The sequence below is a fragment of the Lygodium microphyllum genome, chromosome 11 (assembly GCF_053477565.2).
Source record: "Lygodium microphyllum isolate KBCC chromosome 11, Lygodium_microphyllum_v1.1.10, whole genome shotgun sequence".
NCBI lineage: Eukaryota > Viridiplantae > Streptophyta > Polypodiopsida > Schizaeales > Lygodiaceae > Lygodium > Lygodium microphyllum.
Window position 1 is genome coordinate 73970476 of NC_141145.1, and position 26876 is coordinate 73997351.

General features: G+C 44.4%; 1 protein-coding gene across 20 annotated transcripts in view; it reads right to left on the minus strand.

The window, feature by feature from the left end:
- LOC148028961 (uncharacterized) overlaps positions 1-26876 on the minus strand; it is a 166100-nt gene that overhangs the window by 106085 nt on the left and 33139 nt on the right. For 12 of the 20 annotated variants that reach the window (XM_087687739.1, XM_087687748.1, XM_087687747.1 and 9 more), the window contains one exon: positions 15773-15853. The exons of the other annotated variants lie outside the window; for them this stretch is intronic. In XM_087687739.1, coding sequence (XP_087543865.1) covers positions 15773-15853 — 81 coding nt within the window. The remainder of the gene's footprint in view (positions 1-15772; positions 15854-26876) is intronic. 20 annotated transcript variants of the gene reach the window in all.

The following is a 26876-nucleotide window of genomic DNA, read 5'->3' on the forward strand; positions in this document are numbered from 1 at the left end:
TCTCTCTCTCTCTCTCTCTCATAAAAGGTAATTGTATTAATTACGAAAAAAAGGTACAAGTTTACATGATTACAAGATACACGATGGCTGTACGCCAGCGTGTGTCAACTGTCAGTACAAAACCCGGACAGAGATCCACAAGTCATGGCAAAGACACAGTGGGAATTGCCATATGCCAGGGAAGTAAGTCTTCCCGAGGGAGCAAGTCAGAGTGCCGAATGAGATCTATCTGCCAAAGCAAAAGGCCTTTAACCCTGGCAATGTGTCCCGGAACATTAGAGGCCAAATCAAAAAGAAAGGCATTCCGAGTGGTCCAATTGTGCCAGCATCCCAGGTATCTAAGAAAATGGAACAAGATCTTCATATGCAACTGTGCTGGTGTGGGGTATTTTGGGCATACAAAAACCCAATCGAAAGGGCTCATCGAGAAACCAACCACAGCTCGCCAAACCACTGACAAAAGCGACCAGATTTTCTTAGCGAGAGGGCAAGAGATAAATCGATGATGGGCCGATTCCACAGTAGTGGTGCAGAAGAAACAATTGCCGTTAGAGATTTGACGCTTGGAAAGGGCCGAGGCAAGAGGAAGACCACCAATCATTACCCTCCAAAGAAAGACCTTGCATTTAAAAGGTGTCTTGTTCACCCAGCCCTCCATCACAGTTGCCTTCCACCATGACTGAGATTTCCGCAACCCCCATACAATATTAGCTTTAGTAATCAGCCATTGATGATCTTTAATTAGAAGATGGTACACCTGGTTAGCCGAGGCCTTTTCCAAATTCAACCGACCTGCAAGAACCCAGTCCTGTCAAGGGCGATCCACAACAAGGGCAGGAGCACTAACAAAAGTTGTTCCCATAAATCATGGTATCCACGAGGGATTCGGAAAAGCCTCTTGGCAGTACGAAACGATATGAAGACATTGAGACTGGCAAGGGTGGCATCTGCAACAGAAGTCAAGCCCAAACGGGCCATGCGGTTAAATTTTGGTCTGAGCTCGTGTTTGCCTTCCCATGAAAGTAATCTCGAAGCTGCCAACAATTCCAGTTGAAAAGAGTTAGTGTGTAAGCGGTCCTTCGCTAGATACCAACGCACCTTCTGAAGAACCAATTGCCAGGAGCCGACCAAATGAACAAGCAGGGATGAGGAAGGAATCGAAAACCGAGAGTCTGCATTAAGAACATGCCGCCAGAAGCTTCGAATTTGTGTATTCCCATGTAGAAGGCCGCGGTCCTCAAGAAAATAACGGGCTATAATGGCCCATGGGTGATGCTCCACACACATGGCTCGAAAAAGAGACCAACAAGTGCCAGCATATGAATTTCGGCATCCAAAATAGCCCCACCAACCAGGCGTTTGGGGGTACATGTATGCAACCACGAAATCCACGAAATACCTGCATGCAATGAATCCTTCTTCCATAACATGAAACGAATGGGCCGAGTGAGAGCATTCAAGGTAGTAGGAGTCCAAGGCAGCAATGGCAAGAAATATGTGAACATTGGCAGCATAATTGTTTGAGCCACTTTGAGGCGAACATGGAAGGGCCAAGCTTGCAACTTCCAATACAAAAACTTCGCAGCCAGTTTCTGTGAAATCCACTCCAGTAGTTGCTTTGGCCGAACATCAACACCCAACGGGCACCCAAGATGCCTGACAATGGCACCACGGGGAACAACCTGACCCTGCCAGCCCAATGACTATAAATCAGACTCCGTGCAGTTAAGAATGGCTGATTTGAAGGCATTGATGCGAAGACCCGAAGCATGACCAAAGAGCGTCCAAACATCTAATGCCTTGCGAATATTGTCCTTGTCCGCACGTAAAATCATAAAGCTGTCATCACCCAAAGATTGACTAAGGAAGTAGTGACCAAAAGGAAGAGACAATCCGGCCAACTGAGCAGAAGCTGCCATGGAAGATAACATCGAAAGAACCGGATGAGTCGCCAGGGCAAAGAAGAGAGGACTCAAAGGACAACCCTGTCTCACAGAGCGTGCAAGGACAAAGGGCTCTGTAACACCACCATTTAGCATAACTCGCAAAGAAGCCACCACACTAATGGTGTAGATCATGTGAGAGCAGAGGATCGAGGTACAGCCAGATTCAGTAGACAGTGTGAGAGTGAGAGAGACAAAGTTGAAGCACGACACCCAAGAGAATAGACTGAATGAGTGTAATCTAAAAGTACAAAGTACAACCCTTAAACCTTAGGGTTGTAGGGGGGTGTTCACACCCGACACACACTAAGTGCCTAAATGTGTGTAACATAAGCACATAAGTACATATGATAATAAGACCATAAGTTTGGGGGAAAAAACCTCTCCTACCGAGAGTAAAAAGTGCCCCAGTGTCCTACTGATTACCGACACTCCCATATGAGCGTAGGCATGAGTAAAATACCCAACAAACCCCCCTGGTATGTAAGGCATGAGTAAAATACCCAACAAACCCCCTTGGAGTGAAGAGTGATCAAGAGTACAAGGATCATCCGCCACCAAAGGATATCAAATTTAAAGCATCGCGAAATGCTTTAAATTTGTCACGAGGAAGAGCTTTGGTGAAGATGTCTGCCACATTACTGGTGGTAGGACAATAGACAAGGCTGATATCACCTGCATGTAGCCTCTCTCTGACAAAGTGATAGTGAATCTCAATGTGTTTCGTGCGAGCATGAAACACTGGGTTCCGTACCACTGCAATGGCACTCTGACTGTCAGTGAACAAAGGAGTAGGCTCAGTAACAGATACATCCAAATCAGCTAGCAAGCGTCTAAGCCATACGCATTCAACTATGGTGGTGAAAGCTGCCTTGTATTCAGCTTCACATGACAATGTGGCAACAGTGGATTGTTTCTTGCTAAGCCAAGAAATGCAAGAAGTGCCAAGAAAGAAACAATTGCCGCTAGTAGAGTGACGTGTATCATAATCACCAGCCCAATCAGAATCACTGTAAGCATATAAATGCAGTGGTCCCCCCTTGGCATAAAGCAACCCAAGAGAACGAGTACCCTGCAAGTAGCGGAAAACACGCTTGACAGCTTGCCAATGTGACATACGTGGCTGATGCATATACCTGCTCAAAGCTGAAACTGCAAACTGTATGTCCGGCCTAGTATTGCATAGATAGATAAGACATCCAACTGCAGGAGCATATGTATGTATATCAAACAAATCATTGTCATCATGTAATGACAGTTTCAGTCCAGGTTCCATGGGAGTACTAACTGGCTTGCAATCCTGTAAGCCAAATTTCTCAAGAAGCTGCCCAATATACCTTGACTGTGATAACCCAATACCTCGAGCATTATGTATGAACTGGATGCCCAAGTAGTAATGCAAAACTCCCAAGTCAGACATGTCAAAAGTTTGCTGCAAATTTTGTTTAAATGCTGAAATCTGATCAGCATGTGTCCCAGTGAGCAAAAGGTCATCAACATAAAGACATAAAATCAGCATAGATCCCCCTTCTTTACATACGTAAAGGGTAGACTCAGATGAGCTGTTTAGAAACCCCTGACCAAGCAAGAAAGCATCTATCTTTTCATACCAAGCTCTAGGAGCTTGTTTTAAACCATATAGTGCCTTTTTGAGCTTGCATACCAAATGTTCTGAGCCTTCAACTGCAAAACCAATGGGCTGCTGTACATAAACTTCCTCCTGAAGTTCCCCATGTAAAAATGCAGTCTTGATATCTAGCTGATGGACTGTCCAACCATAATGTGCAGCCAAAGCAATCATAGACCTGATGGTCGTCATACGGGAAGTAGAAGCAAATGTCTCCTCATAATCAATGCCCTTTTTCTGTGTGTAGCCTTTAGCTACCAGCCGTGCCTTGTATTTATCAATGGATCCATCTGCTTTTCTTTTCAATTTGTAGACCCATTTTGTTCCAATGGCTTTTTTCCCAAATGGCAAGGACACCAAATCCCAAGTGTGATTCTTAGTAATAGAATCTAATTCAGCTTGCATGGCTGCCATCCAATGCACACTATGTTGTGCATCCTCATAACATTCAGGCTCTTCATTATCAAAAGTACTTGCTGCCATAATAAACTCCATGGTATGTGCTGAATCATGTAAACGAGTTTGCCTTCTAGTACGACCAGCCATGGGTGCATCCAAAGGACTATCTTGCATAGTCTGCAAATACCATCTAGGTAGCTGTCTAGCATCCTGGCTGTGTGCAAGCTCTTGCTAAATTTCTGTTTCAGCATTATGCTGAGTATTCCGATCAGCCAATGGCTGAATTTCTGCACTTTCCATAGGAGCAGCTGGCTGAACATTAGGTTCATTTTGTGAACCTCCAGCTGAATCACCAAAAGTAATGGGCAGCAGCCCTTCAAAAACATCACGGGCATCCTGATATGTGTCCAAACCAGCCAAGGATAATTCTGATTTTTCATCAAAAACAACATCCCTGCTGACAAAAACCTTCTTCGTAACGGGATCATAGAGTCTGTAGCCTTTGCTCTCATTGCTATATCCCATAAAAATGCACTTAACAGCCTTGTTGTCCAATTTTCTTCTAAGTACCTGTGGAATATGGGCATAGGCAAGACACCCAAAGGTACGAAAGTGACCAACAGAAGGTTTACAGCTGTTCCAAGCCTCAAATGGTGCGATGGTCTTCAAGGCTTTGGTAGGGCATCTGTTCAAAATATGGCAAGCACACATGACTGCTTCCATCCAAAAACTATGAGGCAAGCTCTTTGCCTTCAGCATACATCTGGCCATCTCCATGAGTGACCGATTTTTCCTCTCTGCTACCCCATTCTGCTATGGAGTATAAGCTGTAGTATACTGATGTACTATGCCCTTCTATTGCAAAAAAGAATTCAGCATAGAGGACATGTATTCCCCCCCTCGGTCCGAGCGGAGAGTCTTAATGTGGCATCCAGATTGGTTTTCAACAAGTGCACTGAAAGCCAAAAATGCATCATACACTTCTGACTTCTTTTTCAAACAATAGACCCAGCAAAAACGTGTGAAGTCATCAATGAATGTCACAAAATAATAACAACCACCCAATGACATGGTCTGCATAGGTCCACAAACATCTGAATGCACCAATTGCAATCTGGTTGTTGCCCTGAAAGCAACATCACGAGGAAATGAGAACCGATGCATTTTCCCCAAAATGCATCCCTCGCATAAGTGCTCGGGAGGTCTCTCCAAGAGAGGTAAGCCATCCAGCATCTGAGTACGCTATAAAAGCATCAAGCTACCAAAGTTTACATGCCCTAAACGAGCATGCCATAACTCCGTGCTCGGGAGGTCTCTCCAAGAGAGGTAAGCCATCCAGCATCTGAGTATGCTGTAAAAGCATCAAGCTGCCAAAGTTTACATGCCCTAAACGAGCATGCCATAACTCCGCCTGTATCATAGCAGGAGTAAGAGTGGATGTCAAGTATGCTGACTAATCTACTGAAAGAGCATCCAACTCATATAAACCATGACACAAAGATCCTGTCAAGACCAAAGTCATGCATTCTTTTTCTCGAACCATGCAACGGTCATCATCAAAGGTGACCTGCATACCACAACGTGCCAAAGAAGAAATAGAAAGCAAATTCTTCTTTATTCCAGGCACAAACAAAGCATCCTGCAGGCGGAGAGTAGAGCCATCAATGGCTGTGAGCTGAATCTCCCCAGTACCACGAACAGGGTATGATGCATTATTGGCACACTGTACCGATTTCCCAACGGGAGGTGCACTAACTGAAGCAAACAAATCTCTGCGAGATGTGATATGTCTAGAAGCATCACTGTCAAAGAACCAAGTGTCAGCATCCTCTGTAGAGCTAAGTGCTCTATCGGCCCAAGAGATGTCATAACTGCAAGTGTAAAAACAATAGTCCCTGTCCACAACAAAGGACGCGGACTCACTAGCAGTGGAAGGAGTAGTAGAAACAGGCATTCCTAACTCCTTCTTCTTCTCTTTGGCAATGCGCTTTTTGCACTCAGTGATATAGTGGCCGGGCTTCTTACAATAATGACATTTTCCTTTCTTTGCTTGCGTCCCCCCTTGTGACTGATTCTGCGATGTGCCTGAAGTGCCTGAACTCTGTGGAGCATTTTTCACCTTGCTATTGTTGTTTTTCTGTCTTGCCACAAAATCCTGCTCAGAGACTATAGCATCCACACCACTATTTTTCCGTGTTTGCTCCTCCTCTAGAAGCAAGCTCACCAACTGAATAAAAGTGAGTGGGTGCTCAGCAATCCTCATGGTGAGGTTCAATGCAGTATGAAAAGACAAGTACGAAGGAGGTAGGGAATTCAAGGTGGTGGATATCAACTGTGCATCCAAAAAATACTCATCTACATTCATGAGCTGCTCCCTCAAGTCCTGAATCTTGTTTAAGTGATCCTGCATAGAATCACCTTCATGCATCTTCAGAGTTTCCAACTCTTTCTTTAAGAAAGAGATCCGTGTCTCATTTTTTCCTGCAAACATATGCTCCAAAGTCAACCATGCATCTCGTGAAGAAGATGCCGAACGGATATGAGGTATGATGGACCGCTGAACTGCCAGAGCAATCAGCGACAAGGCCTGTGCATCACGGGTATCCCAAGCTTTTTGAGCTCCAGTTCTTGGAGGAAGTGGCTGAGGTGGAGCGGGCTGAGGTCCCCGTTGTCCACGTGCGCCATGGGGAGGAGGAGTAGCGGGAGCTACAACTCCCGGTCGAGTTTCCTCTCCACTAACATAATCCCATAAATTCTTGGCCACTAATACATTTTTCATCATGAATGACCAAAGGAAATAGTTGTTTCCATCAAGTCTGTCCTCCTTGGATACATACGTAAAAACATCCCCTCCCTGATTTGGCATGATGACAAATTTCCAAAGACAAAATGAGCAATGTCAAAGCAGTACGAACTGGAAATCTGCAAATTTCCAGAAATTGCAGCAAATACGTTTCTGCAATTAATGTGCAAGGGCGTACTCTGTCAGAAAACTGTCTTTTAATGCACGCTTCCCAAGGTGCAAACAGTGCACTGCAACACTGTTATGTCAAAATCCCCAAAATTTTTGCCAAATTTCTGTCAAAAACAGTCTTTTTGTGACTGTATCAGCAGTCCAAATGCAATTGTCTTCCAAATACACAAAAGCCCCAAAATGTCTGACGATCCTGTCTAAAAATTTGCATGAAATTTTTTCCTGCACTTGTTCTGTGTTGCCGCGTGTGAACCTTCTTTTCCAGAGCTTTGTTCTGGGCTGAAATAATAAAAAATTTTGAAAATTTTACCTGTTGCAGAGCAGACTGGCGTGTGGTCAAAAACGGTGGTCTGACGGGCGTCATCTGACGAAGTGGACAGGACGTTGACTGGGCAGGCGACGTGAACGCGAGCTGACGTGGAGGCGTCAAATGGCGGGCAGGACGGTCACGAGCAGGCGTTGTCTCGTGGAGGTAGACAGGCGGCGCATGAAACGGGACCCTGGCGGACGACGTGGAGCCCTGGCGTCTGACGGACAGGATGATAGGCGACGGGCTGCAGACGTTGCTGGCGACGCTGACGCTGACGTTGCTGACGACGCTGACGCTGACATTGCTGACGCTGGCTGTTGGAGCTGCACACAGGGCAGAACTAGGCAGGTCTGGAGCTGGCGACTCGGGGGCAAGACTGGCGGGGACTCCTGGCTGCTGACGGAGGACTGCTCTGATACCAAATGTGAAAGCAGAGGATCGAGGTACAGCCAGATTCAGTAGACAGTGTGAGAGAGAGAGACAAAGTTGAAGCACGACACCCAAGAGAATAGACTGAATGAGTGTAATCTGAAAGTACAAAGTACAACCCTTAAACCTTAGGGTTGTAGGGGGGTGTTCACACCCGACACACACTAAGTGCCTAAATGTGTGTAACATAAGCACATAAGTACATACGATAATAAGACCATAAGTCTGGGGGAAAAAACCTCTCCTACCGAGAGTAAAAAGTGCCCCAGTGTCCTACTGATCACCGACACTCCCATATGAGCGTAGGCGTAAGTAAGGCGTGAGTAAAATACCCAACAGATCAAGCGGGACATCTGAGTGCCAAAGCCCATAGTAGACATAAGTTCTGCAATGAAAGACCAGTCTAAATAGTCAAAAACCTTTTCCAGATCCAATTGGATCAATACCACTTCCTTACTCGAGTGCCTTGCATAGTCAATAGCCATTTGCACATTTAAGATATTATGCAGAATGTTGCGGCCCTTAATGAAACCATATTGAAGAGGATGCACAATGGTCGGGAGATGCTTATGGAGCCGATTCGCCAGCACTTTGGAAAAGATTTTATACATCGAACCCATCAAAGAGATTGGTCTCCAATGTTGCAACATTGATGGCGAAGGAATCTTTGGAAGCAATTTGATAAGCCCTTCTTTCCATGAGGAAGGCATGAACCCTGTTTCCCAAACCTGCTGAAACATAGCCGTCAATGGCTTCACCAATTGGGTAGCAGAACTCTCAAAGAATTCATTGGTGAGACTATCCCAACCGGGACTTTTATCCTTAGGCAGGCACAACAGAACATCCATAACCTCCTCCTCACAAATATCTGTCTCCAAAGTAGTTTGCATATCAAGAGGAACCTGATGTCGGACCAGATCATATAAGACTGAATGTGCATGCGTAACCTGGTCAGAAGGTGACTGAGAAGAACCAAGAAGATCTAGAAAATAATTCCTGCACATATTAACAATAGTCTGAGGGTTAGTGACCATTTGACCCTCTGAATTCTAGAGTCTAGTCATATTTTCTCGAGCAAGAGAGGCATGCAACGCGCGAAAGAACTTATGAGTTTGACAAGCACTATCTTACAAATTCTCAGTCAAATTTTGCAATTTGGCCTTCTGATAAGATTTCAATTGAAACTCTTTAATAAGATCAGCCAAACGCATCGCCAGTGTGACAGCAGAAATTCATCATCTGGAGTGTCCACCAGCAACGAACGAACCAAAGCCTGCAAGTCCTCCGCTGCATGTTGACGCCGCCGACAAAGAGAGGCATGGTGGATCCCATACTGCCGAGCAATCCGCTGCACATTAGAGAGCAATAGTTCAAGGAAGCAGTGCCCTCAGAGGCGAAGTCCAATAAGAATCTATCAATCAATTGCTGCATATAGCCTCGAAAGAGCGAATGCTTCAAATAGGAGGAGTTGAAACGTAACGGGAGTCTATCCAGCAATTGTATAAAAGGTGCAATGGGTTGTGCAAGTATCTCAAGCTGGAGAGGGAAATGGTCCGACAAGGCATATTGCTGCAAGACTGTCATTTCCAGCGCCTCAGGAAGAAAATCATCATCCTGCATGATGTACATTCTATCCAACCGCGACCATGTAGTTGCATACTGCGCTGAATGGAAAGTAAACCCTATAGAAGAAGGATGTAGCCAGGACCATAGATCTTGCTTAAGTACAGCAAGAGCAAACGCATTTCACACCCGACTTTCCAGAGCGTCCATCACCGAATGTCCTGAAGTGGACTGTGAAGAATCAACACACATATTAAAATCCCCCATCAAAAAACCCCGTCTGCCAAGTGACAAGGAGGTCTTCAAGGTATTCCAAAGATCCTGGCGAGATAAAGGGTCATTCGGAGCATATAGGCCCAGCAACCATAAGATCTCTCCTTCAAATAAAACTTCCACCACCACAAAGCGGCCATGTACATCATTTTTAATAAGAACCGGCTGATATTTCTCATGGACAATCATCTCTCCATGGAGGATAACATTGAAAGGACCGGGTGAGTCGCCAGGGCAAAAAAGAGCGGGCTCAAAGGACAACCCTGTCTGACCGAGCGCGCAAGGACAAATGGCTCTGTAACTCCGCCATTAAGCATAACTTTGGAGGAAGCCTCAGCACTAATGGTGTAGATCAGTCGGGACATGCGGGTACCAAAGCCCATAGCCGACATGAGGTCTGCAATGAACGACCAGTCCACATAATCAAACGCCTTTTCCAAGTCCAATTGGATCAATACCACTTGCTGACCGGAGTGCCGCGCATAGTCAATCGCCATTTGCACATTTAAGATATTATGCAGAATGTTGCGGCCCTTAATGAAGCCATATTGGAGAGGATGCACAATAGCTGGAAGGTGCTTGTGAAGCCGATTCGCCAGCACTTTGGAGTAGATTTTATACATGGAGCCCATCAAAGAGATTGGTCTCCAGTGTTGCAACTTTGACGGCGAAGGGACCTTTGGAATTAGTTTGATAAGGCCTTCTTTCCATGAGGAGGGCATGACCCCCGTTTCCCACACTTGCTGAAACATGGCCACCAATGGCTTCACCAACTGCGTGGCCGAGGTCTGAAAGAATTCATTAGTGAGACCATCCCAGCCAGGACTTTTATCATTCGACAAGTGCAACAAAACGTCCATAACCTCTTCCTCGCAAATATTCGTCTCCAAAGCGGCTTGCATATCAAGTGGAACCTGCTGGCGGACCAGTTGATAGAAGACCGAACGGGCATGCGTAACCTGGCTAGAAGGCGAGGAAGAGGAACCAAGGAGTTCCATAAAATAGTTTCTGCACATAGTGACAATGCTTTGCGGATCCGTGACCATGCGACCTTCCGAATCCTGGAGTCTGGTCATATTTTCGCGAGCTGGAGACGCATGCAAGGCGCGAAAGAACTTATGAGACTGGCAGGCGCTGTCTTGCATTGTGTCCGTCAAGTTGTGCAGCTTGGCCTGTTGATAAGATTTCAACTGAAACACTTGAATAAGATGGGCCAACCGCCTCTCCAGAGACAGCAGAAAATCATCATCAGGGGAATCCAGGAGCAAGGAACGGACCAACGCCAGTAGGTCTTCTGCTGCATGTCGACGCCGGCGACAAAGCGAGGCATGATGGATCCCATACTGGCGAGCAACTCGCTGCACATTGGAGAGCAGTCGTGCAAATGAAGGCAAGCCCTCTGAGGCGAAGTCCAATAAGAACCTCTCAATCAGCTGCTGCATATAGCCCTGGAAAATTGAATGCTTCAAATAAGAGGAGTTGAAACGTAAAGGGAGCCTATCCAGGAATTGCACAAAAGGTGCAATAGAGTGTGCTCGCATCTCAAGCTGGAGGGGGAAATGGTCCGACAATGCATATTGCCGCAAGACCTTCATCTCCAGCATCTCGGGAAGAAAATCATCGCCCTGCATGATATATATTCTGTCCAGTCGCGACCAGGTAGTTGCATATTGTGCGGAATGAAAAGTAAACCCTGAAAAAGAAGGGTGAAGCCACGACCAAAGATCTTGCTTGAGCACGTGCAAAGCAAAGGAATTCCACACCCGGCTTTCCGGCGTATCCATTACCGAATGCCCTGAAGTGGACTGTGAAGAGTCAACACACATATTGAAATCGCCCATCAAGAACCCCCTTCGGCCGAGTGACATGGAGCCTTGCAAAGTGGACCAAAGATCCCGTCGGGATGCGGGATCATTCGGAGCATAGAGGCCCAACAGCCATAAAATCTCTCCTTCAAATAAGACTTCGATCACCAGAAACCGGCCCTGCACATCATTTTTAACAAGGACAGGCTGATATTTCTCATGGACAATCATCAGCACGCCCGAATAGTGCGAAGCATGAGTCCCTGCATAAAACAGACGAAATCCATGACAATCTATCACTTTCCCTGCTTCACCGTGACTTTTGTGCTCAACTGCACACAATACATCCCACTGGTTCTCGTGCAAGACGGTCCACATGGCATGTTGCTTATGGCGAGAGCAAATGCCTCGCACATTCCACGTGGCTATCTTCATGTATTCTCAAAGAAGGAAGTCAGGAACGAGGCGCCTGCTGCCTCGATTTCACCTTTTCCGCGAGAGCATCCAGGACACCCTCATCTAGAAAATCAGCCAATACAGCGAAAGAATTCTAGCGACCTGCTTTGGAGGTAGAAGGAAAATCCACTACCTTGGGAGAGGGGCAGGGATAACGCCGATCCCAGGGTGTAATAACATTTCCTTTGGCATCGAACGCCAGCTTGGCAGGTGGGCCTCTGGGGCCGTCGGTATAGGCTCTCCTTGGAGACTGATTGCGGGGGCCCGACGGGGCCGTAGGACGCGCAGCCTGCTGTGAAGTGGGCATGTCTTTCCGGCGCGTATACGTGCGCACGGAATCCTGGGAAGCGGGAGGCCCAGGATCTACCAGGCCTGCATCCAACTTTTTACCTTTTTTAGGACGTGCCTCAATCCAGTCAGTGCGACCGGAATCCACACTCAGGACCTGTTGTTTGCCTTTATCCATGACATGAGGAGACTGAAGGGCTTCCTGGGGCGTGGCATCAAGCACCATGTCGTCCTTGGGCAGCGCAACCTGCGCATCCTCCGAAGACGTCTGCTTTTCAGGGCATTCAGCCATGAAATGCCCCAGTTTTCCACATGAAAAGCAGTGGCCCGCAAAGTTGCCCCATTTTAAGCGAAAATACAAAGGATGCATGCCCAAACAATTGAGGCGAAGCCACGTGGGCCTTTTCCTGGCCGTGTCCCAGAGCATGCATAAACGGTTGCGGTTCATCGCCCTGAGGCTTGGGGGAACCAGCACTGTTCCCACAACTGCCATCGCATCCTTCAACATGGGCCAATAGACCGCCGGACAGTTTTCCACCTCCACCCACACCGGGCATTCGCGTTGAAGCAGACGCTGGAAGTCGGCCATGGGGCGCCATGGCACAACATGAACCAAGCGGCGATCAAAGAATAGCGGCAACTTGGACAGGAGCTCAGCGCGATGCGTTTCTGATTTCAGCAGGACCTCATAAAACCCGCGAGGTCCAAGGAAGATCTCCTCAACCGACTCCCCTTGCAAGAGATGGTGCAACCACTGGCGAATGTGCGAAAGCACTGGGATCCTGCCAGTGAAGAAAAGTATAACGGCACGGTCATAGAACACCGAGAAGGATCGCAAGACTGATTTGGGGTCGACCGTGGCTTCCAGCACATCATCCGTTCCCGCAACAGAAAAAGATTCGGTATTATGCTGGACATAATCACCAAGCAGAGTATTGGCGAAGTCCAGCAAATGCTCCCAGTCAATTTCCTGCGAATCCACAGGATCAGAGGCCACTTGCGCATAGGAGCGTTCCGGAGGGCTCATTGGCTCATCAGGCGTATGCTTGGAGCGTTTGCCGGCAGGCGGCTGTTCAGAAGTCGGCGGTAACTCCTCCGTGCATGGCACCATATCTTCCGGCTCCTCTGCATCAGAATCAGGGCCAAGGGCTGCCACCGTCCGGTCAAGAAAGTCCAAATCCAGGCCAGCCATACTGCTGTCTTCACACGCGTCCTGTCAGCCTGAGTCGTGGCCTGTCCCACGAGCGCGTGTGGCAGGGCGCAACCCTAACGGTGCACGGGCCTGAGGGTGGGGCACAGGTCTGGCAGTCGACGGCAGCACGGGATAGTCGAGGGCGCAGGGCAAGGGCCTCGCCAGCAGAAACCCTAAAACTCAGAGGGCAAACGAACAAAAACTGGTGCAGAGCTCACCACACAGGCGGGCGACAACAGGGCGGGGGCCGCTGGCGATGGGCCGACCAGCAACGGGGCGAAGGACCCAGCTGCGCCCGACGGAACAGGACGCCAGGGGCAGCCGCGGCCAACAGGGCGTCAGGGGCGGGCAATGGGTGACAGGCCTGCAGGCGACGGGCAGCTGCAGGCGACGGGCAGCTGCAGGCAACAGGCGACGGGCGACGGGCCACGGCAGGGGACGGGCAGCTGCAGGCGACGGGCGGCAGGCAGCTGCAGGCGACGACGGGCGCAGACGACGTTGGCGAACCTGGCTATGGCGGCGCGACAGGCGACGCGCTCCCCGACATCGCGTTCGTCGTTTTCTCTCTCTCTCTCTCTCTCTCTCTCTCTCTCTCTCGCCCCCTCCTTTCTCTCTCTCTCTCTCTCTCTCTCTCTCTCTCTCTCTCTCTAACAGGATGCTGGTGTGATGGCTCTCTCTCCCTCCCTCCCTCTCTCTCTCTCTCATCTCTCTCTCTCTCTCTCTCTCTCTCTCTCTCTCCATTCCTCCTATTGCAGTCGCAGCCAACCCCTGCATGACACATGCACAGGGCAACAGGGGTGTGTTGCAGCAGGCTGGCAAGCAGGTGAGTGCAGGAAAGGGAGCACACAGACGGTGCACAGTTCAGGTCAATGGTGGCAGGGGCCAGCACACAGGCGACATGTTCTCCTCTTCTTTCTTCTCTCTCTCTCTCTCTCTCTCTACTACGCCGCCATCGGAGGGCCCTGCCCCGCCACTTTAGTCTCTCCATGTTAGACTGACCCATACGGGACATCCTAGGATGAACACTCCAGGAGCAGTTCCACACCGCACTGGGAGTACCTCTAGATTGTATCTAGTCTAGATATCATTTTGTACCTACTCAATTTAGTTCAACATAGCATAAACGTTAGCTTCACTGGGACTTTTGAAATCTCCCAGACATTTTGTATGCAACATTTTGGTCTCATAGGCCAACTTGGCCTGTTGTAGACGTTAATATAACTTTCTTTCTTTCTTTCTTTCTCTCCCTCTCTCTAGATTCTAGTGCATTTGGTTGAAGATCCTAGTATTGTTGTGTTTTTTCTTTTATTTGCAATAAAAAATTGGCTAGTTATATTACTGAGAAGACTTTACAACAAAGTACATGTGCTCAAATACCTGGCTGGAGCTGATACAAAGTCCATGTCGATAGCAAAGTGGAGAGGGAGGACAACAAGCCCCAGGGTCTCTATCCAATCAGCAGGATAGAGATGATTAGCATCTAGCGCTTCCACTTGTCCCTTTTTGAAACACATGCACCCCAAACACCTACATCATTCATATGAGCATTGGCCAAGCTCACACTTGTTTGACTACAACAAGTTTGGCCAAAAGGCCAACCTCACACATACACAGCAGTCTAGGGCCACAAACTTGACCCTAGGAGTAAGTCCACACCTATATGGAAATTCCACAGCTACGAGTGACCCCAAGGGCCATCCTCAAATAACTAAGCGGACATTAGAGGACCATGTCCTTGGTTGTAGGCAAAGCTCATGCTATCATATTTATGGGCACTTGTACCAGATGAGAAGAGGAAGAAGTTGGGTGCCAAGTCTAAAAGGCATATCTTCATCTCCTGCAATATTGCTTCCCACAGCCTATCAGCTTTGGGATATGGAGCTGCATTTGGTTGTCATAAACCAGCACGTGACTTTCCTATCCTCACAAGGCAAGGTAGCCCTGAACTTTGCAATACAGTACTTCTGTCAAATGAGCATGGTCGTCCACAACTGACCTCTCTGACCCCAAATACTTTGATTTAGTGGTGAGTGTTAGATAATCCAAATTGATGAAAATGATAAGATTCTAGCCATAGCATGCATGGCATATTGATATATATATATATATTTTTCAAAGCATGATCAAGGGGCTTGCAACATGTGCTGAAACTACTCTCCAAGGCCTCATGGTAGTCAACATAGTTGCTGGTTCTCCAGACCCATAAATACCAAGAAGAATCAAGAAATTAGACAAGGTCTAAAGAGAGGAAGAGAATGAGTCTCAACATCAGGTGTTAAAGAATAGCAACTATGAAGGATGGCCTTCCAGTAAAAGGAGAAAGAAAGTCCAACCAAGAATGTATATATAGCACATGTAAGAAATATTCCGACATGATAGAAATATTCCAACATGAGTTGATTGTTTCTGATTTACCAGTATTTGAAAACACCACGGACTCTTAAAGCACTAGCTGTTTCAGCAATTTACTAGTACTTATCTGAGAAAACTGAGAGGATCTTGAAAGCACTAACCATTTTTGCAATTTCAGGATTCAGACTTAGCATAAAAGCATTGTTTCCAAACACATTCTTGCTAGATACAGAAGCACCCTCCTGTCTTTCAAATAATAGACAGGTAGGCTTCAGAAAGTTGTGCTTATACAACATTACAACAAAAGAATCTTGTTTACAATGACTCTATAATGATAAATTCATTTGAGAACATCTGTTGTGCATGTATGATCTGTGTGTATGTGCACGTGCACGCATGCATGCATACACGTGTGTGTGTGTGTGTGTGTGTGTGTGTGTGTGTGTGTGTGGAGTGATAATATACTCTCTCCCATTACTATACTCTAGTGTTAGGAATGTTACATCAGCTAATAGATGCTTTTAAGGACTTGCTAAGAAATTTGACTCGGCTTCAATCAGTCCGTTTTTAATGCATGATCCATTCTCAGTATATGTGCAGCAGCTCATTGAGACATTTGGAAAATGAGTACTTTCTGGAGGCATATACACATGGTCTATTTTTTGATATAATGCTTGTGTGCTGTCCAATGCATATGGGATTCACCATGCCCCTGTTTTTCGAGCTGAAGTGCAGCACCTTCAATCTTTATTGAAACACTTACTGAATTCACATTAAAGTGGCAACTCCTCTAATAACTTGGATGCTTGCACACAATGCTCGACATGTAGGGTTCAATATCTCCAGAATGAACATGCAAGAAGTATATATTGCTGGCCTGTATAGATGGTATTGTATGATAACAATCATCAAACTTATGATTTTTTTGCTCACCTTTACCAAAAATATGCCAAAGAGAACATCGTCAGACTGTAGGACTCTCAAGGCCACATGATTATTGTGCCTCTTTTGATCCTTGATATGTGTATGGCCTGTTACTGGACCTCAAAAGTACTTGTCAATCATGTAGAAGTAAAACATTTGCTTAAACTAAACCCGTGTTGATGGTGCAGGTGAGAGCATACAAGAGGGGGGGAATAGCCTTTCTGGTGATCCCAAGTTGTAGGTGGCAAGTTCCATGGATGTTTAAGCAAGGCAATAACAGATTTTCCTCCTTTCTTGCAATAAAACTTTAAAGTTTCTCTCTCTACAACATTCTCTCTCATCCTACAACCCTCTAGTTATCTCAACATAATCCAAACATCTGAGTCATCATAGGTGAAGATATTGGAAAATTGCTACTATAAACCCTAATTTATAACAAAAATTAGGGTTCGACAACCACCTCAAAATATGTCCTCAGAATTGAGGGCCTAGGACTTAAATTCTGGCAATTGAAATTAAAGAATTTCGGAGAGATTCAAGAGGCCAACCAGCTATAAACCCTAATTGATAGGAGAAATTAGGGTTTGACAACCACCTTGCGATGTGTGCTCAAAAATGAGGGCCTAGGACTTGAATTCTGGCAACTGAAATTAAAAAATTTCAAGGACATTCAAGAGGCCAACCAAGCCATATCACATTTGGGGCTTAATTCATCTTTTAAGGAGCACAGTGAAGGCCAATCCCCAAGCAAACTAAGGGTCAAGTTGGTTTGAAGGCTTGCTGGTCAATATTGATAGCAAGAGACACTTGGGTTAATGGAGGAGATCAAAGAACCTCAGTTGTACTCCATCCATTTGCAATAAAAGTTAAAATACCACAAAGGGCACCAATTTTGGGACCAACAAGCTATCTATTGTCCAAGATTAAAGTGGTAAAGTGTGCATTTCATTTATGTGAATTTTATGCTTGTTGTAATTGTTAATCAATCGGGTCATTCCTATATCTCTGAGGAGGAAGGCTGGTTTTAGTAAAATTGCCTAACACCTGGGATATTCATTGGTATGGATGTGGCTCCTCAAGCCTTGCTTGATTGGATGTCCTCCTGGATTCATGATAGGTTCATGGACTAGAAATCTACGGGCATGCCTCTTCATGTGCAATTCAAAGTGGCTCGATCCATCATGATTAGTATGGTCTCGTATTTTCTTCTCTTACTTTCTTGGACCAAGAAGTCTCTCTTGGTGCAACCCATCTCTTTATGTTGTGGAAAAAGAAAGGGAATCATTTAGGCCAACTGTGGATTTCTTGCTAGCATGTTACTACTTCAAAGCACTTGGGGGGAGCAGCTTTGTTAGATGTCAATCTCTGTATGGTAGCTATCACGGGGACGTGAAATTTTGAGATGATTTAATCTTGCTGATAACATTTGATTAAGTTATTAATCAAATGTGCAAAGTTATTTAGCACATGTGATGCACATGGCAGTTATTTCATGGTAGCAGGCCAAGGATCCCAAGGATACAGTGGGTGTCCAAGGCAAAAGTTGTGACAAGTTATATCATCAAGCATTGTACACTGAAATCAGTACCTCAAATTCGTGGAATTGATAGGGATTTCAGATGCTAGGCCATCCATCGTGAATTGGGGCAACATTTGGCCAGTTGCTGGTTCCATTTGTGCAATTCCGGGGTGAAAATCAAGGGGCAATTGGCCCAAATTGCTTGTTGATTGTATGTACAGCAATGAGCTTTTTGGAGCAGCAAAGGAGATTGTGGAATCTCAACTTATACTCAATCCATTAGCAATTAAAGTTAAAGAAATACGGAAAGGGGCACTAGTTTTGGGGTCAACTAGGTGAAGTTTATTTAATTCTGAAAATTAATTAAATGGCTGAATAATGCTAAAAAATGAGTTTAAAAGGTTGTCACTTGGAAAAAATACCCATGCAAACTGAGAAAACGTTTTTGGGGGCTAAGTCTCAACCATTTAGTCAGTTTACAACTTGGGAGAGAGAGAGAGAGAGAGTCAATATCCATTTTCTTCTCAGAGAACAGCAATTTGCTCTGCAGAACACAGCCATCTGGGGGCGTCAATAAGCAGGGGATACCAAGGAGTCACCTTGCATGGACTGGCAACAGCATTGCTAATCAAATGACATCATTTTGGAGGTACATGGAAGTAGGTGACTACATTAAATGCAAGTTGGAGCAAGCAGTAGGCAGAATTGAGGGTTTTCTTGTGAAGAAAATCAGATTTCTCTCTCATCTTGGAACTCTTTCACCTTCTCCAACACATTCTCAGGAGATCTCAGCATTTCTCAATCATTTTGAGCAAATCTCAGTGAAATTTCATGGACAGTAGAGAGATTTCTACTGTAAACCCTAAATTTCCACAGAAATTAAGATTTGACAGCCATCTCAGGTCCCGTGCCAATTGGTGAAGGCATTGTACATTGATTTCAGCACCTGAAATTTGTGTAATTATCAAGGAATTCAGATGCCAACCCATTCATTGTAATTTGGGGTAGAATTTGGCCAGTTGAAGGTTCCATTCGTACAAGCCTTGGTTGAAAAATCAAGGGGCAATTAGCCCGAATTAATTGTTGATTGTTACTACAACAAAGGAGATTGTAAATCGTAGCTTGTACTCATTCCATTAGCAATCAAGTTAAAGAAATACAGAAAGGGGTGCCAGTTTTGGGGCCAACAAGGTGTCCAATATCCGAGATTATTAAGGTAATTTGTGCATTTTAATGGTACTTTTGCAAGCCCTATGTGTGAAGATTCATCCTTGGAAAAAAATATTGTGAATTTTTTTATTGAGGAGACTCATATCTTACACGATCTCATAGTTATCCATGTTTCTTGGTGGCATATATATTGAATTCCATGTAGCCTCTTAAACTTTCACAGTCCTTTCTACTAACTCATTTGATTGTAGTAGATTCTTTGCTTCACGGTTCATCTTCAAAAGGGAGGCAAATTCATTACATAAGGAAGTGCTAGCCACTTCGAGGCTACTAGATTGGCCTGATAAAGACTTGTAGTGAGATAAATTTAATCGAATGTCTTGATTGGGGTTGTAGATAGTACATGATGCCATAATTCCTTGGACATCATTCTTTCTGTGGCATTCGCCAATACATTCGGCCGCCTAGAGTCTATAGCCAAGTTCGGTTTTCCTTGCAGGAGCACTCAAATTGCTTGCTTTTCAGCCTTCTTCACCTTGGGAGGATTGGATATTTGTGAAACGTGATGATTTTCAAAAAAGATCAACTAATGAGATCGACATTAGGATGGTATACAAGAAAAGATGGGTCACTGAGAAAGACAATAAAGTATGGCATGTCCATCATTCCAAAGGGAAATGGTGGGATAGATTTCTCCAACTATGGAAATCCAAGATTGCTTATTAGAGAAAAGCTTTTATATGGAGACTACTTATTGGGGGCCTTCCCGCTAGGAATATACTACATGCTCGCAAGATCTCACAGGGTTGATGTACCTTTTGAACTACATGTAATAAGACACCGATTGATATCTTGATCTGTTGCTCTATAGCGAGACAAATTTGGAGCTTTGTTTCCTGTATGCGGACCTCAATGACTCGCTAATGGGACACACATCCATTCTTGGGTCTTAGGCAAGATGCCTTTTTTGTCCATGCTACAATCAAATCATCCCTACCTCTTCCATTTTCTCAAATGGACAGCTCTCTAGCACATTTAGTTCACCCATAATGCCTTCATTTTTTATTTGTCCTTGTGTATCTGTGGTCCTGTGGCCTATATTCCAGGATTACTGTTATGACAAATCTCTTCCATAATTTCGGTAGACCTAGTCCTTGATGTGTCTGTTCCTTGCTTGGATATTATTTTCTCTACTTCTATTGTGCCACCTACATGGTATTTGTGTGGTATGTTTTGGTTGCCTTTTGGCTTGACTCATGATCACTGGGATTTTCATGCTATTTTATAGCTGGCTAGAAGGCTTGATGTAAATACTTTCATTTAACTTGAGCATCTTCATGGAAACACACACACACATACACACACATATGTATGTATATGTATGTATGTATGTATGTATGTATGTACACACACACACACACACACACACACATGTCTACAAAAGGCCAATGTGACCTGTGAGACAAAACTAAAGTGCATCTTTGTCCAACATCATCTCATTATGAAAGTGAAAGAAAAGTGCATCCTAGTATGAGGTTAACATCTAAAGATCTCTATGTCTAAAAGTTGTATGTAGAAAATATCGAGTTATGGTAGCTCCTCTCTCTTGCAAACTGAACTAGTTATGAAGGAGAGAGACAAGAGAGTGAGAGAAGATAGTAGATAGTAGAGTAGAGAGCGTGAGCTGAAAATGATAATGTACTTGCTGAACTGAAAGAGATAGTATGAAAGTACAATCTTAGGTCTAAGGTAAACCAAATCTCTAACTCAATTGAAGTTAGCTAACTCTAGAACTAAGTCTAAATGTGGAGACACAACTCATCAACTTAGTTCTATTCACACTACAAACCAACTGACTAAAACCTTGGGCATTGCCCATAGAACTGAAAAATTCTAACACCCCCCTGCAGTACCAATGTGATGGAAGTACAGGAAGATTAATCACCAAACGGTAGCAAGTTTAAGGACTTTCAAAAAGCCTCGAACTTCTCATGAGGAAGTGCTTTGGTGAAAATGTTGCCAACATTCTCTTGTGTAGGGACATACATCAAACTAATCTCTCTTGCATAGCATCTTCCCCTTACGTTTAGTATCTCCCCCTTGCATAACGGTAATGTACCTCAATGTGTTTCATGTGAGCATGAAATACAAGATTCTGTACCACAACAATAGCACTCTAACTGTTAGAAATGATGGGCGTAGAACCCTCCAAATAAATCTATAGATTAGCCAACAATATAGGCAGCCATAAACATTCCATTGTTGCGGTTAAGGCTGCCTTGTATTCAGCCTCACAAGACAAGGTAGCCACTATAGGTTGTTTATTAGTTAGCCATGAAATGCATTAATGGCCCAAAAAGAAACAATGTCCACTAGTAGAATGTCTAACGTTTGAATCACCATACCAATCTAATCGCTGTAAGCTTGCTAGTGCAAGTCTCCCCCTAGGAAAAAATAAAGCATCTGACTAAGCACCTTGCAAATATCTCAAGATCCACTTAACACCTTGCAAATGTACTATCCATGGGCTATGCATAAACCTACTCACTAGAGATACTCCAAACTGTATGCCAGGACATGTACTACAAAGATAAATAAGACAGCCAACAACCTAGCAATAAATTGCAACATCAGACATCTCCTCACTATCATGCATGGACAGCATGAATCCTGGCTCCATAGGACTGCACATAGATTTGCAATCTTGCATATTAAACCTATGCCAAAGCTTATCTACATATTGGGATTGTGATATGATGATGCCATGCTGATTTTGGGTAAATTGAATCCCCAAACAATAGTGTAAATAGCCCATATTTGACATAGCAAAGGGATATTTCAGTTCAGCCTTGAAATATGCAATTCCATGCTCTTTTGGTCCATTGAGCAACATATCATCTACATATAAAATGATCACCAAAAGGTCCCTCCCTTCATTCTTAGTGTAGAGAGTAGGTATAATTGGACTATTTGTGAACCTGATACTAACCAAATAAGCAACAATCTTAGCATACAATGCACAAGGAACTTGCTTTAAGCCATAAAGAGCTTTATGCAATTTGCAAACCATATGCTCTTTGCCTTACACCACACAAACCCTAGAGGTAATGACACATAAACATCTTCATGTAGGTCACTATTCAAGAATGCCATCTTGCTGTCCAACTGATGTATCTTCCAACCATAATTTGCAATCATCGCAATAGCACACCTAGCTATACTCATACAGGACGTAGGAGCAAATGTCTCCTCATAATCGATGCCCTCTTTTTGTGCATAACCTTTGGCTACCAAACATGCTTTGTACCTATCTATAGTGCCATCAGCCCTGTCAAAGTGAAGCGATGCAAAAGCGAATGACTAAGACAAAGAGTGAACGGACAAAAGAGAGAGAGTGAAAGAGACAATGAAACGCAAAAAATCTGTATTGTAGAATGTTGTATAAGGATGCAGAAATATACATGGGTGCAGAGAGAATGTCCCCGTATGTCTCCACCTTGAAGATCAGTCTTCGTCAGCCCTGAGGGCGATCTCCACGTTCTCCAGTCTGAAATCTGTGTGAACAATTGTGAAAGACTGTTGAAATCAGGGCCAATAAATAGGCCAACAAAAAAACCCAGAAATAGCAAGTCGGCTGCATAGATTTCAGAACAATTGTGAAAGACTGCTGAAATCAGGGCCAATAAATAGGCCAGCCAAAAACCCCGAAATGCAGCCGACTGGTCAGCAAACTGGCCGACCAGCTGCAAACTGTCGTCGCCTAACATGTGGCACCTGCCACGTGGCACTCCTACACCAATCATTGCCTAGGAAACCTATTGTACCTGCTGCCTGTCCAATGAATGACCATCTTTTGAAAACCGCTTCAAATTTGTCACACCATGCCTTCGAGATGTAAACATAAGGCATCACGCCTAAAACCCCTGAAATAAGAAACATTTGGCTTAGACCCAATGTTCGTCTCATATGGAGTCATACCAACAACAATGGAAGTAGGAGAACAATTAAGGATGTGAAATGCAGTAGCCAAAGCCTTAGCCCTTAGACACTAAGGTGTCTAACGGGGCTCCATCATGATATAGGCCATCTCGATCACACTGCGATTCTTCTGCTCCAAGATGCCATTCTCCTGAGGGGTATTTATATTTGCAAACTCCTAGAGAATACCACGATCTGCATAAAAACGAGCAAGCTCATTAGAAACAAATTCTCCACCCTTATCCAATCGTAAGATCTACAGCTTCTAGCCTAATCAATTCTCTAATACCATGTCAAAGTGAAGCAATGCGGAAGCGAATGACCAAGACAAAGAGTGAACAGAGAGAGAAGAGAGAGAGTAGAGTAGAGTAGAGTAGTTTATTATCGTCTACGGAAGGCCAAATTATGACCCATGGGACCTTTCCAGATATACAATGATTCTCCTCCCCCATGGTAGGAAAGGGGTAGCTACGGTGAAAGAACGATCTATGCAACGTGGTTCTCCCGAAAGTGTAACATGCGGGTGATAAGAGCCCCTAACTTCAATATAGGAGTAGTGATCAAAAACTCATGAAGTGGCCCTTGTAAAGGGATATCAAAGTCAGCCCATACGTGTGCATATGCTACGCATGTCATAATCATGTGCTCCTCTGAATCTACACTCTATAGTCCACACAGCTTGCATAACCTCGTCTCTCTTGCCTGTCCACTCCATGCACCTGTCTCGATCAATAAAGTGTGCGATTGAGTTCGAAGTCGTACAATACTCCATCTAAATATCACTGAGAGTAGGTTGGCTATGTATGGCTGCGTATGTGCCTCTACCTGCATGTAGGATTCCCAAGATGAAGGATAGATATGCATACTGTAATAAGCAAGTTTGCCATTTGCTCCCTTGCTTTGATATTTTTCTTGATACGCTCGTAAGAGGTCTGATTGAAATGTGTCCATGCATATATCTTCGGATGCCATATCTAGATATCTATCCACTCCCTACCCTTTAAAACATTTTCGCATATCCAACACCTATCCTGTTAAAAGCACTTTACTTTTCCACGTTTTCTGTAGGCGTATGCTAGCATCCCATGCCCGTTTCGGGAGCCTACTGTCATCCATTTGACGTACTCAAGTGGCATATCTCAGTACTCGGATCATAGCATGTACCTCAATTGGCCGACGGTCAATTTCCGAAAGCATAAGTACATATGATGTGGTGCTTTTGATGGTCTACGAATAAAAGCTTTTTACAGCTTCTCAATGTCGTTCCATGCAAATGAGGAGATACTCCCTCCCCCACACTTCCACTCCATATAATACCGTCTGTAGGACATATGTATCAAAAATTAGACAACGTATTTTTTAGCATTTAGTATCTATATAGTTGCAGTCGTTTTCAAAGTGATAATACTTGCCTTTCCCTGCTGCTAATCGCCGCTCCACACATGTATGCTATCTGTGATCTGCAAGTATCTCAATCCCCAAATATTTGAAAGTAGATACTACCTCTATAGACTGTCCCGTATAATGTACTTTTGGTGGGGTCTTTGATTGCTTGGTGTGCACAGCCATTAGTTTTGTTTTTTATATATTCACCGTCAAACCACTATCTTGACAAAACCATTTAAGAATCCCCATGAACTACTGCATACGTTCCCCAGTATATGTAAAGAAGACCACATCATTTGCATAAAGCAGGAGCAAGATGGCAAACATACCAATATGCGGGCTTTTGGCTTCCTCTTCATTCATAGCCGTGAGAAGTATTTTCTCTAGCTTATCAATGCATAAACCAAATAATGTAGGGAAGAGCGGGCAACCTTATTTGACTCCCATATTACTCTCAAATACTTATGACAGCCCGTTGCGACCTCTAAGGCGGCACACCACTCATTGATATCCTGTAAATTCCCATGCATAGATCATTTGGGACCCTTGATTCCTGCATTCGTTGCTATAAGCCAACTTTGCAGTGTAGAATGTTGTATAAGGATGCAAAAATATACACAGGTGCAGAGAAAATATCTGCATATGTCTCCACCTCGAAGATCTCAATCTTCGTCAGCCCCAAAGGCAATCTCCATGGTTTGCAACCTGAAATCTGTGAGAACGATTGTGAAAGACTACTAAAATCAAGGCCAATAAATATGTGAGAGGCTGAGAGGATCGAAGCTCAGCTGAGAGTGTAGTAGACTCTGTAGAGAGTGAAGCAGGACACCCAATGCAATAGACTGAAAGAGTGTTATCTGAAAGTATAAAGTACAATTCTTAAACCTTAGGGTTATAAGGGGTGTTTGCACCCAAAAATGTGTGCAACATGATAAGTGCCCATAAATGTGTAACATAGGCACATACGAAAAAGAGAATAAGTCTGGGGGAAAAAACCTCTCGTACGGAGAGTAAAAAGTGTCCCAATGCCATACTGATCGCCAATACTCCTCTGTAAGCATAGGCGTAAGTGAAACCCAACAAACCCCCCTAGAGTAAAGAGTGCTAAAAAATACAAGGATCATCTGCCACCAAAGGAGATCAAATTTAAAGCATTGTGAAATGCTTCAAATTTGTCAGAAGGAAGAGCTTTGGTGAAGATGCCTACTACATTACTGGTGGTAGGACGATAGACAAGGCTGATATCACCTACATGTAGCCTCTCTCTGACAAAGTAATAATGTATCTCAATGTGTTTCATGCGTGTATGAAACACTAGGTTCCATGCCACTGCAATGGCACTCTGATTGTCAGTGAACAAAGAAGTAGGCTCTGTGACAAATACATCCAGATCAACTAGCAAGCATCTAATCCATACACATTCAACTGTGGTAGTGAAAGCTGCATTGTATTCAGCTTCACATGACGATGTGGCAATAGTGGATTGTTTCTTATTAAGCCAAGATATGCAAGATGAGCCAAGAAAGAAACAATTGCCACTAGTGGAGTGACGTGAATCATAATCACTAGCCCAATCAAAATCATTGTAAGCATGTAAGTGCAGTGGTCCTCCCTTGGCATAAAGCAATCCAAGAGATCTAGTACCCTGCAAGTAACGAAAGACACGCTTAACAGCTTGCCGATGTGACATGTGTGGCTGATACATATTTCTGCTCGTGGCTGAAACTGCAAACTGTATGCTCGGCCTAGTGTTGCATAGGTTAATAAGGCATCCAACTGCTGAAGCATATATGTGTATATCAAAAAGATCACTGTCATCATGTAATGACAGCTTTTGTCCAAGTTCCATTGGTATACAGACTAGCTTGCAATCCTGTAAGCCAAACCTCTCAAGGAGTTTACCAATGTATCTTAATTGTGATAAACCAATACCTCTAGCATCATGTATGAACTAAATGCCCAAGTAATAATGCTAAGACCCCAAGTCTAACATCTCAAAAGTTTGCTGCAAATTTTGCTTAAATGTTGAAATCTGATCAGCATGTGTCCCTGTAAGCAAAAGGTCATCAATATATAGACAAATGATCAGCATGGATCCCCCCTCTTTACATATGTAAAGGGTAGACTCAGATGAGCCGTTTATAAACCCTTGGCTAAGTAAAAAAGCATCAATCTTTGAATACCAAGCTCTAGGCACTTGTTTCAAGCCATATAAAGCCTTTTTCAGGTTGCAAACTGAGTGTTTGGATCCCTCAACTGCAAAACCAATGGGTTGTTGTACATATACT